At 40.7% G+C, this 13,069-nt stretch overlaps 1 protein-coding gene across 1 annotated transcript in view; it reads left to right on the top strand.

The window, feature by feature from the left end:
- Positions 1-291: 291 nt before the first annotated feature.
- PDE4B (phosphodiesterase 4B) overlaps positions 292-13,069 on the top strand; it is a 145,739-nt gene continuing 132,961 nt past the window's right edge. Inside the window, exons 1-2 of the mRNA XM_088060364.1 lie at positions 292-375; positions 1,630-1,865. Coding sequence (XP_087916490.1) covers positions 334-375; positions 1,630-1,865 — 278 coding nt within the window. The 5' untranslated portion in view covers positions 292-333. The remainder of the gene's footprint in view (positions 376-1,629; positions 1,866-13,069) is intronic.

Genomic DNA, 13,069 nt, shown 5'->3' on the forward strand with positions numbered 1-13,069 from the left:
TTACATATAATTACATAGATAATTATAATTTATTATAATTACATATAATTTATTATATCTCTATATACATAATTACTTATTATATATAATTATATCTAAATAATTACTACATATTCATATATATGAATTTTAAGTCTATAATCAATATATAATTGCATATAATTTATATACATAATTATATAATATGCATTTAAATATGATTATATAAATATACAATTTAGATGTGTTTATGAATAAAAATATATAATTTTTTTTTTTCTTTCAGGTTTCCCCTCTGAAGAAATTCTATTTACCAGAAGTTTTTTTATCCCTGGCTGCACTTGAATCTCGATAATGAAGAAAAGCAGAAGTGTCATGACAGTGACTGCAGATGAGGTGAGTTCCTGCTGAAAGTTTATTTTTCCTTATTTTTCTTTCCTTTTCCTTTTTTTTACATTGTGAAAACGAGCTAAAAAGTTGATTTTGTCTTCTTTGGTAAATATAAATAATATGGTTATAAATAAATATTTAAATATTAATAAATATATAAATATAAATAAAGAGATAAATATGTAAATATTAATATATAAATATAAATAAATATATAATAAATATATAAATATAAATATATATGGTTTGGCTTTGCTAATGGAACATCTCGGAGGATTTTTAGATAAGAAGCAGAAAATAAGAGCAGCACATTAAAAAATGAACAATTCAACTCCTGGGAAAGGTTTGGAGGAGTTTGTCCAGGTTTTTTTGCTCTGGTGGTTTTTGGTCAGTGTACTGTGGGCAGGGAACAGGGAATGTTGCTGGGATTTATGGAGTATTTGCTCTGGATTCCACCTTTTTTATGTGCAAAAATCTCAGTGCTCAACACTTGCTGTGGTGATGCATTTTTTATTTCATTATTACCCTAATAATCACTGTAATTCCCTAATAATTAGCCTCCAGTTCTCCAAATTGTCTCCATTTGGAATGATGGAATTAACTGGCTGGTTTGTCCTAGGTCTCCCAAAAAAATGGGAAATCACTTGGAATGTGTAGGAAAAGAGTGGAAAATAAGAGTTTGGGTATCCTGGGGCACTTTTCCAATAAATAAATGTTTTCCACTCTTATCCCAAGTTTTACACAGCTCCATGGGCTTATTGACCTTGGAGGTCTTTCCTGACCTGTGATTTTCTGATAATGGAGCACCACTCACCAGAGTGAGAATTTTCCTGCTTTCAGGGATGATAAAATAAAAAAACAATCAGGCTGTGCCAGCTTCTGGAGTTGTGGAGTTCTCATCTCCCAGGATAGTTCTGGCTGGAGAATTGAGTTTTATCCTCATGGAGGAAATCCTTTGTTGAATTTAGTTCTGAGATAGTTCTGCCCGGAGAATTGAGTGTGGTTTATCCTCATGGAGAAAATAATCTGTAAAATTTAGTTCTGGAGTTGTGGAGCTCTCATCTCCTGGCATAGTTCTGGCTGGAGAATTGTGGCTTATCCTCGTGGAGAAAATCCTTTGTTTGCAGGATTTAGTTCTGGATTTGTGGAGTTTTCATCTCCTGGGATAGCTCTGGCTGGAGAATTGAGTGTGGTTTACCCTCATGAAGGAAATCCTTTGTTTGCAGAACTGGGGAATTTCAGAGGTCTCTCTGTTTGCAGAACTCCCTGGATTACCTGGAATGTGGGCTCAGCAAGTCCTTCAGCACCTCCAGCCACACCCTGGGCATTGACCTGTGGAGAGGCCGCAGGTGCTGCTCGGGGAACCTGCAGCTGCCACCGCTGGCCCAGCGGCAGACGGAGCGGGCCAGGACCCCCGAGAGGGACACGGTGTGCAGACCCACCACCCTGCCCCTGCTGCCCCCTCCCAGCATCGCCATCACCACCTACCACGACTGGTGAGCCTCCTTTCATTCTGCTTTTAGTCATTCATTCCTTGCTTTGTTCCTTTTCTGGTTTCAAATTGGGGTTTTCTCCTTCTTTTTTGTATCATAAACACACATCTAATTAGCTTCTATCTGATTAATCAGCCTCTAGCAGTTGTTGTAGCACGGATGTAAGATTATAAAACAAATTATTTTTATATTTTTTTGAAATTCTGCTTTGGTCAAAACCTCTCCCGAAACTTCTGATTCTGGTCTCAACCAGAGGATTTGTGTTCCTAACTTTGCACCCACAAGAGTTCAGGGTGATGCTAAACTCTCCCACAAAGGATTGAGGAAAAGGCTTTGACTCTCTGGATGTTTCCCATCCCTGTGTGAGGAAAAAGGCCTGGAAAAACCCCATTGGGATCCAAAGTTAAGCTCGAGATAAATCCCCAAGGAAACATCAGAGAGCTGAGTGAACTCCAGAACTGGAACTGGGGTGAAGTGCCAAAAGAAGGGAATGAATCCAGAGAGAGAGAAGAGTTTTCCTGTGCTGGAATTGGATCTTATGGCAAAATAAGGATGTGTGTCCTGCCTGTCACAGGAATATTGAGGTGACATTAGTGTGACCTTAAATTCTGTGCTCTTAACACCGGGTTTATAGTCAGTTTTAGGTTCTAGTCTATAAACACTGAACTCTCAGCTACTCTCAGCTGAACATCTCAGCTGGTCATGTTCCCATCATTATTCCAAGCTGGAATCCGGGTTTCTGTTAAGCTCAGCACTCTCTGCATCTGAGCAACTGTGGAGGATCCCATAAACTCGAGATAAATCCCAAAGAAACCATCAGAGAGCTGATTACAAGGGGGTTCCTCCGAGGTGAGATCCAAAACTGGAACTGGTGTCAAGTGCCAAAGCAAGGGAATTAATCCAGAGGGAGAGGTGGAAGGCAAAGCTTTGGGTGCTCTGTGCTGGGATTTTATGGCAAAATAAGGATGTGTGTCCTGCTTTTCATTGGAATATTGAGGTTGTATGAATTGCACCTTAAATTCTGCACTGACACTTGGGTTTAGGACTGGTTTTAGCTTCTAAACTTTCCTCTCTTGGCTCTATTTGCTGCTTCATGTTCCCATCATTATTCCAAGTTGGAATCAGCACTATCCATTTGAACAGCTCCAGAGGACATCCCAAATCCATTTGTTAAAGTCCTTTGGAAAGAGTTTTCCTGCTGAAAATAGGATTTCTAAACTATCCTGGAATATCTGAGGCAGAGGAATTGCAGGAGCTTTTGTCCAGGTTTTGTGATTCATTGCTGGGATAAATGCAACCAAACGAGTTCCCTAGTTTTAGATGGATTGGGAATTTTGGCAATAAAAGGGTTGGTTCACCTTTGTGGGCATTGTGGGAGCGGGAATTTGCATTCCTGACAGCAGGAGCCTTTCCATAGGATGGGCTTGGAAGGATGGATTCACTCTGAGCTTGGAATGCGCCTTTGTCCATGGTTTGGGAGAAACGCAAGGAATTGCCATGGATTTGTCATGGATTTATCTCTTGGAACACAAGAGGGCATCGCTGCTCCTCGTTCCCACTCCAGCAGAATCCGTGGATGTGGATTTTCCTGGAGCGGCGTGTGCGGTCACAGCGGACCTGACAGCGCTGCTCAGGTTGTTGCTGCTTCTGTAGTGCTGTAAAATTCCCGGTTTTCCATAGGAACTGGGAGCTGCTGGTGTGACTGGGATGCAGCGCTGTCCCAGCTCCGATTTCTGCTCCTCCTCACCTCTCTGACCACTTACACTGGCTGATCCTACAAAAACTGGGCTGAACATTCCCATTTTTTATTGAAGTTTTAGGCATCGAGAGGTTCTGGACCAGCTTAGAACTGAGCTCTACCCCATTCCAGGCAGTTCTTCCCTAAGGAATTCCCAGGGCCTGCCCACCCTCTCAGGGAACCCAGTCATGGAATCATGGAATGTTAAGGTTGGACAAGATGATGGATTTGGGATAGAAATCCAACAGAGCTGCAAGCTCAGTGCTTATTTATGATCCAAAACCCAAATTAATCGAAGATTTGAAGGGAAAAAAATAGTGGATAAAACATGGAAGATGTTTCTGGAGACAGCCAAAAAAATAAGGGAGGCTGATCCCAAAGCAGTAATTCCAAACCAGGGAAAGGAATCACACAAACCAGGTGGGATGTAATAATATTTTCTGTGGAAAAGGAAGGGAATATTCCCACCAAACAGCTTTTTATGGAAGGCAGAAGGGATATGGGATTGAGATCTGGAATGGAGAAGCCTTCCAAGCTTCTTTTCCACAATTTTTGTCCCTATATTTTCATCCAAGTTGTTCAAATGTTTCCCCAATCCTGCTCCATATTTTCTAACTCCAGCTTTGTGATGAGAAATCCAGGCAGGAGGGAAGAGCGAGGGTGTGAGGAATAAATTTGTAGCTACACTTGGAGCATCCAAAAGAGTTCTTTTCCCAATTTTTTTTTGCTCCTTAGCATCTCCTGGCTTAGATTTGGCAGCTGGCCGCTCATTCCCACCATTTCTCCACATTTCCCTCAGGTGTGTGGGGTGTTTTTGGATATTTTGAAAGGTTGGAAGCAAATTTTGATGCTGAAATAAAAATGGGATTTTTATTTCATTGGATTTGGTATCCCAAAGCATGAGGAAATCAAGGCTTTAAGAATTCCATGAGGAGTTGATCTGGTTTAATATTAAATATTGGAATGCACTTTTTTAGGGATTAGAGAGGCTGGTAAATATTTAGGATATGGCAATAAATACTTTATTAAAATATAGATTTGCTGCCTTATTATCCCTCATTTTTTGGCTTTTTTCTTCTGGAATCATTTTATTGTGGAGCCTGAAGATGAGAATCTGTAAGGAAAATATGAAGGGATTGATCCTATTCCCCACATTCACCTGGAAATCTTCCTGAAATTGGGATAAATCTACTCAATCTCTACTCCTGTAGTACTCCCGTTGTTCTCCAGATGGTGGTGGTGGGCAGCAAACTAAAAACAGCCTTAAAAGTGAAATCAAACTGAAATTCAGGATAATTTTGGGCTCTGAGTTACTCCAAACCTTCCTCGGGAATTCTGGCTTCAGCCAGAGCCAGCTCAGCCTCCCTGGGAAGCTGTTGGGAATTAATTGAGGGATTGATAAAATGGAAATTAATTGAGGGATTGATCAATGGGAATTAATTGAGGGATTAATAAAATGGGAATTAATTGAGGGATTGATAAATGGGAATTAATTGAGGGATTAATAAGTGGGGATTAATTGAGGGGTAGATAAGGAAAGTGAGGCTGATAAAGGGGATGAGATTTGCATGGAGAATTAAGGATAACAAAGCTGGAACCAGGCTGGGAAAGGAAGCCGATGCTCCTTCCATATCACATGGATGAAAGGAAATATTTGTGAAGCTTTAACAGAAATTGTTGGATGAATCCCAGAAATTCAGAAGGAGACAATGTTTTGAAGAAATTTGTTTTTTTTAAAAAAAATGTATTTTGTTTTTTCAATGTCGTTCCAGACCTTGTGATAATTGGATAAATTGGAGTTCTATTTCTTAAATAATTTTAAATTCCAGGAGATAAAACCTGAAGGAATGTGCTGCAAGCTTGTAATAAGAAAAAAAACATCGACAAGCTGGCTTCCCATGTGGTGTGAAAAATAAAAATCCTGAAGGAAAAAAATACTTAAAACCAGGGGTTTAATTTTTATACTGATAATCAAAATTATTTAAATCACAGAATGGACATCAGCTGGTTCAAAATATGGATAATTTCCATAAATCCCGTCAGTTTTTGTGCTAATGAGCGGGATCAATTATTCTGATTGAACATCATTCCCGGATTTCAAAAGCCTGTTCCACATTTCCAGGGGGCATTTCCTTACCTTGGAAAAGGAGGTCAGTGGTGTTCCTCACAACATCCCATAATCTGCAGGAAAAAGAGGTTTTAAGTATTCCTTGCTGATTCTGGGAAATGTCTGTGGAAACTTAATCCTGAAACTCAGAATTCCTGGGATTTTTTCGGAGTTTCCTAACAATATCGGAGATATTTTGGAGAAATCTTGGAACAGCCATGAAGGATTTTCTGCTCTGGGATTTTGTTTTTAGTCGGTGGAAATATTTCCTGGTCTGTTTATGGCTTTTTCCTGGGAATGAACTTGGGATTTGGCGGGATCTTGGAGAGCTGAGATCCCTCAAAACAGCGGGAAAAGCTGAGAATGTTACTGGGAGATGAGAGCCCCTGGATTGTCTGCAGGTGGATCATAAAAATTAGAGATTAAATCCGTTTCAAATCCCCAAATAAAATAAAGTGGGAAGCAGGGGCCTTGTTTGGTGTGGAAACAGGAAATTCCTTGGATTTCAGCCTCGTTGCCGCCATTTTAACTCCTCACGGAGAGCTGGAGAAGGAAATGGTGGTGGGGAATTTAGGGAAACAACTTCCATAAAATTTACTGTTTCCTCATGTTGTGAAGTGTTCCCACAGGGGATATCCCACATTCCTGGAGTGGTTGTGATGGGTTATTCCCAATGTTGTGAAGTGTTCCCACAGGGAATAGCCTTGATTGGGATGGGGTTATTCCAAATATTTTGTAGTGTTCCCACAGGGAATATCCCACATCCCTAGCATGGTTGGGATGGGTTATTCCTAAGTATTCCCATAGGGAATATCCCACATTCCTGGAGTGGTTGGGATGGGTTATTCCCAAGTGTTCCCACAGGGAATATCCCACATTCCTGGCATGGTTGGGACAGGTTATTCCCACATGCAATCGAGGCTCAGAGCAATAACCCCGAGCCGTGGCAGCGTGTGGCACTCCAGGGTTTGAGGGGTCACATCCAACATCCCACCCCAAATCCTGGAAATCTTCTATCAAAACAAACCCCAAAAGTCCTTTCTACCAACAAAACGCGTGCAGGCCGAACATCCCGAGGTCACCGCCGCCGTGTCATTTCAAATGCCAACCTATCCCAAAAATCCTGGGGAATAAAGGTAATTTTGCTCTCTCTGACTTAACTCTGCTGTTATTTCTCAGCCAAAAATACCCAGAGAAGTGTTTTGTCTGCCTATATTTAGTTTTTTGGCTGGTGCCATCCGTTTCTGAAGCTCTTGCAGCTTCAAAAACCTTGATTTTTATGTTTTCTTGGAGGTCTAAATAAAAGAACGATGATTAATATGAGGTGGAGTTACCCAGAGGAATTTTAAGATGGATTAATCATAGGTCAGGAATTAAAACGATGGTTATTTTCAAAATCACTTTTTGTCCACAACTTTTACTTTATCGTTGCCACTTAATCTTTTAATTCCTTTCCATTTATTGAATTAATTGAATTTGACTCAAAATACTCCAGACAACATCCCCTTTTTGTGTGAATTGCAAGGCAATCCCAATAATTTTATTAAGGATGAGCCTGGAAATTTGGATCCGCAGGGTTTTGCCTGGAGATAAAAGTGGTTGAAAACAGAAATATGCAAAAAAAAAAAAAAAAAAAGGCTTTTAATGATTCAATTTTAATTATACACCTCAATGCTGAGTGCAAAAAGACAGCTTGGGATGCGTGTGGAAGGGGAAGAAATGAGTCACCGTTAATCAGCACAAGACAACGAAGCTTCTGAAATATTTTCTTCCAACTTCACCCTCGCTAGAAGAGAAAATAAATGAAAATTATGGAAATAGAATTGATGGAAAAGCTGAATCAGACACGAGCTTGGCAGGATTTTCTGAGTAATGATAAATCATCTGTGAGGAGAGAGCGAAGCTGGTTTGTTTTTACCTGGACACCCTGCTGGAGCCTGGATCTGGGAGTGAGCTGAGCTCAAAGGGCCCTCCCAACCCAACTCTTCCACAATTCCATGAATCCCTTGGTTTCGTTCAGGATTTGGGTGGTTTTGTTCAGGATTTGGGTGGTTTTGTTCAGGATTTGGTGTTTTTGTTCAGGTTTTCATGGGTTTTGTTCAGGATTTGATGGTTTTGTTCAGTTTTTGGTTGGTTTAGTTCAGAATTTGGTTGGTTTTGTTCAGGATTTGGTGATTTTGTTCAGGATTTGGTGGTTTTGTTCAGGATTTGGTGGTTTTGTTCAGGTTTTCATGGGTTTTGTTCAGCTTTTTGGTTGGTTTAGTTCAGGTTTTGGTTGATTTTATTCAAGATTTGGTTTGTTTTGTTCAGGATTTGATGTTTTTTTTCGGTTTTTGGTTGATTTAGTTCAGAATTTGGTTGGTTTTGTTCAGGATTTGGTGATTTTGTTCAGCTTTTTGGTTGATTTTGTTCAGGATTTGGTGGTTTTGTCCAGGATTTGATGGTTTTGTTCAGTTTTGGTTGGTTCAGTTCAGGATTTGGTTGGTTTTGTTCAGGATTTGGTGGTTTCATTCATTTTTGATTGCTTTTGTTCAAATTTTGGTTGGTTTTGTTCAGTTTTTGGTTGATTTTGTTCAGTTTTTGGTTGATTTTGTTCAGTTTTTGGTTGGTTTTCTTCAGATTTTGGCTATTTTGGTTGAGGATTTGTGGGGACACAGTCAGTGATGGACATGGAGGTAGTGCTGGCTGAGGGTTGGACTTGCTGATCCTAAAGTTCTTTTCCAACCTTAATGATTCTGTGATTCCATGATTTTGTGATTTCCCAAGCAAAACTCCCCCAAATCCACCTATAAATCCCATTTTTAAACAGCTGTGGCCACATGGCTCCCTCAGCTTCCCAAACTCCTCATGGTCCATCTCCACCTGGGCCTGGGAGGCTCCGATGCCTTTGGACCTTTCCCGATGTGTTCTCAGTACCTACATCTGGAATATTTCCAGATTTACCTTTTGTGGCAATTCCCTGCTGGAATATTTTGAGCAGAGGCCTGGATCATCCTGGGAATGCCACTGGAAGGAAGCAGAGGATTGGGAACGCAGGATTGTCCCGTGCTGCTGTTCTCACCCCAAATGCAGCTCCAGAGGCTTTTTACCCATCACTGGAGACTTTTTATCCCTTAAAAAATCATGGAATTTTTTATTTACTTGGACAGGCCACAGCCACCTCCTCCCTGACTCTGTTTGTGTTGGCAGTGGCACCGAGCTGCTCTCGAGGACGTTTTCCTGTGGATTTATTCCTTCAATTAAGCCATAATGGACAAAGATTTCTGGGAATTCTGACAACAAATCCTGCTCTTTCCCAGCTCCAAAACACGAGGCAGTGGCAAAGCTGGAGTTGTTGAATGGGGAATGTTGTGAGTTTTGCCTGGAATTCCTTAGGGAAAAACAGCTCTAAAAAAAAATCCAAATTATCAACCTGATTCTGGTTCATCTGAGGGAGCTGATAAGGGAGAGACAATCTGAGACGCAAAGAAATCAAATAACTGGAATAAAACGGGAATTATGTTCTGTAAATCAAGTAAAAAGTCTGGAAAAGCAGGAGGAAAATACAAAATTTGGGATTAATGGTGGGGTTTTCTGTTCTTCAGCCATTGTGGGAGCAATATCAGAGAAATTTTTGGTTTGTGAAGATGATTTCAATCCTTTTGGGTGCTTCAGGATTCCTTTTTGTCCCTTTTTTGGGGCAGTTTTCCATGGCAATCCATGGCAGGATGCAAAAATGGTGCCTGGATTAGGTCCATGGGATTTTTTGGGAGTACCAAGAAGTGACAGAGCAATATTTGGGTTTGTATTTTTTCGTATTTGTCATTTTATTAAAAAAACATGGAGTTGTTTAGGTTGGAAAAGTTTCTGAGGTTGTCAAATCCATCTGTGTCCCCACAAGCCACATCCACACAGCTCTTAAATCCCTCCAGGAATGGAGATTCCATCACTTCCAGAAAACACTTTCCAGGAAGGAATTTTCCTTTTCTCATCAAGATATACAAAATTTTCAGATGTTTTTCCATCAGCTTCTCCTTTCTCCAGGGTCACCCTGGAGATCTCTGCCTGTGAGGAATAAATCTAATTTATTCGGTAATATTTTACAAATATCTTCTCCTCAAATTAATTTGTAATCCATACCTGTGAGATGAGGAAATAATCACAATTAATACAGATTGCTCTGCCATATGGGATTACTCACTCTGGATATATAGAAGGCATTTCAGTGTTCTCTGGGAATAAATCAGGCACAATCCCAAGTTGCTAAGCAAATTCCCTTCTTACATCACGCCCTGGTGGCTTATATAATTTGATAATAAAAGTCTAAATGATATAAATTTACAATGAATTTATAAATATCAATTTATTCCCAGTTTCTAAGAGGGAACAGCAGAAATACCTGTGAGAAAAAAAAAAAGGGCATGGCAGTGTGGTACAAAATTGTATTTTTTGGCAGATAAATTGCGTTTTGTGGGGGATTTAATATGGAAGAACCTGTTCCAAATCCAGTTTAGGATAAATGGGAAGGGAAAGGCACCAGGTTTGCTGTTATTACCAAATCCTTCATGCGTGTTCTGAATGCAAATAATTTCCTTGTGCCAGGGAACACCTTGTAAAGCTCAGCTCAAACAGAAGCAGGGCGTTAATTCAAGGTGAGCAGATGAGCATCCAACCACTCCAACCTCCCTGGGAATATTTCCTAAAGATGGAATTGGTTTTTTTGGGACTGATCTGGGAATTATTCTGGGCCTTCTTAGCCTTGTTGTGAACCTGGGTGTTTTAATACTGGAAAACTTATGGTTTAGTTTGGTTTTTGGATGGATTTGTTCTGTTTTTGGTTGGTTTTGTTCTGTTTTTGGTTGGTTTCCCAACCAAAAATTCCTTTCCCAAAAATTCCAGAAGCCCCTGAATCTGTGGGAATAGAGATCCAAACTGTAATTTTAAACTATTAAATACAGAACAACCTTATCTCCCAACAGGAATCTAAATAACAGTGGATTGTTATTAATTTTTTTTTTTGCCTCTCAAACGTGGGGAATTTGTCATATAAACCTATAATTAGGGATGGATTCCTGCTTCTCATGCAGCAGGAAACATTCAGAGAAGGAGAAGGAAAATCCTTAAACATGTAATTTCCAGTTTTCTGTGGTGGAGCCATCCTTCAGGAGCTCTGCTGTGAGGCAGCAGATGCAAAGGCAGGTGTTTTTTTGGGATTTTTCCCTTAAAAATTGACCAGCTGAACACCATGAAACCTCCTGCTCTTGGGCTGGAAAGATTTTCCTGGGATTTCTTCAGCCTTCTATTAAAAAGAGATGATTAAGGGATGGTTGAATATTTTTTTTTATTTATTATTTATATTTATATATTTATAATTTTTTATTATTATTTAGAATTCCAGACTGGTTTGGGTTGGAAGGGATTTTAAGGATCATCCCATTCCCAGCCCTGCCATGGGCAGGGACACCTTCCAGAATTCCAGGTTGCTCCAAGTTCCATCCACCCTGACCTTGGGCACTTCCATGGATCCAGGAATATCCAGGGACATCCCCATTATCTTTGGGAAACACCATCAGCATCTCTTCCCAGATTAAGGGATGATGCTCCCAAAAATTCCTTTGCTGTTCCCTTTTTATTCTATTTATTATTCTATTTTTTATCCTGTTTATTATAGGAGTTTTGTTTTGTGCTCTGGAAGAGGGGATTTGCTTTCCTGCCTTGCAGGGGGATGTGGCTGATCCAAATTCCAATGATGAATTCCTATTTTTCAGGTGAAATCACCATTTTTACCCCCCAGGATGATTAAAATGCCAGTGGGGTGTTTAGGTCGAGCCTAGCAGCAGATTTGCTGCTACTCTGAGGGAGCCAAATAAAACTGGGACTAGGATGGGGTGGGATTAACTGGGACTGCTCTGCCCCCGATGGAATTAGTGGCAGTCACCTGGGATGGACACAGGGCATCTCTTGGATGGGATGGAAGGGAAATAAGGGAAAACTGAATTCTATTTTGATTCATTTCCTCTCATGCCAGTCCTTTCCCTGCTCTTCTCCTGTCTTTTCCCTTTTTCCCCACTCCTGTTGTGTTTCCAGAACTGTTCCATCCCTGCAGAGGTTCCAGCTCTGTGCCACAAACACATCCTTCCCTGCAGCTTTGGGTTTCCTGGGAATATTTTCCAGCTTTTCCAGTGCTGCTCCCAGCTCTCCTTTCCACATCTCTGCCACCTTCTCCTCTCGTGCTCCAAGCCTTGCCTGTCATTCCTTTTCCCGACATTTTCATCCACTTCCAGCTCTATTCCCTGGCTTTTCTTCTCCTGGCTGCTCCCCTTCTCCATCTTCCAGTTCCTTGATGTTTTCCTTGTCTTGCTCCAGACATTTCTCTCTTTGATTCTTTTTCTTCCTCTCTCCTGTCTCCCGTTCCCGGGGTTGCTGTGATTTATTCCCAGCTCATCCTGGCAGCTCCAGCTGCTGCCTCAGGGGCTGAGCTCAGGATCACATCCCTGTCTCTCCTGTGACATTTCAATCGCAAATTTATTCCGTGCTCTGCTGCTGGCTCTGGACCCGAGTTCTTTTCCAGTACAAATGACAATTCCCATATTCTCCGCTCTCTCATTCCTTCTCATTCCCTCTTTTTTCTCTCCTGTCACTGTGTGTTGGTTTAATCCAAGAAAAAGTCGTTGTTTTATAGGGTTTGCTTTTCCTCAAAATCTCATTTTCCCACCCTTTCCCAATCCTAGACATTCCTGTTTTCCATTTATTTCCTACTGGGAATGTGCTTTGGCTGATTTCCCTGTCTCCTCTTCAGGCTCATGTTGATCTCCCCCAGAGCTAATGGAGCTGGTTGGCTCCTGCAGTTTCTCTCCTGGAAATCCATCACGGATCCTTTCCCAACCCATTTGGCAGAAATCTGCCTTAAGCAGGGACGGTGCTGTGAAATTCCATCATGTCCTGACCCAATAATGGTTTTTTTCCCATCAAATGCGGTCTAATTTTAGTCTAAAAGGGATTTTATGGGTTTGAATCCTTCCCTTGTGCATCTTCAGCTTTAATAAATGTTCTAGAATTGTCCATCTCTCCTGACCTTTCCAATCCTGGGCCTGATTTAAGCCAAGGAAACCCTGCTGTGTGTGAGGAACCTTCCAAGTAATTCCAGAACTAATGAAGGAACAGCCCCTGTTACTCCAGGAGCGCACGGATATTCCATGGATTAAACAAAAAATCACTGAACAGCAATTAAAACACGCAGAAGGGTTCTATGATTTTTATTTTCTAAAGAAAAATCTTCATTTTCACATTGTTTGGAAGTTTAATGAAGATTTTATTTTTCCTGTTAAAGAGGGAATTCTATCAGCCAGGATTCCTGGGAAGGAGACTTTGCACTTGATTAAA

This window comes from Pseudopodoces humilis, chromosome 10 (assembly GCF_049639895.1).
Source record: "Pseudopodoces humilis isolate 2021_Gansu_Grassland_sample_001 chromosome 10, ASM4963989v1, whole genome shotgun sequence".
In the NCBI taxonomy this organism is placed as follows: Eukaryota; Metazoa; Chordata; class Aves; order Passeriformes; family Paridae; genus Pseudopodoces; species Pseudopodoces humilis.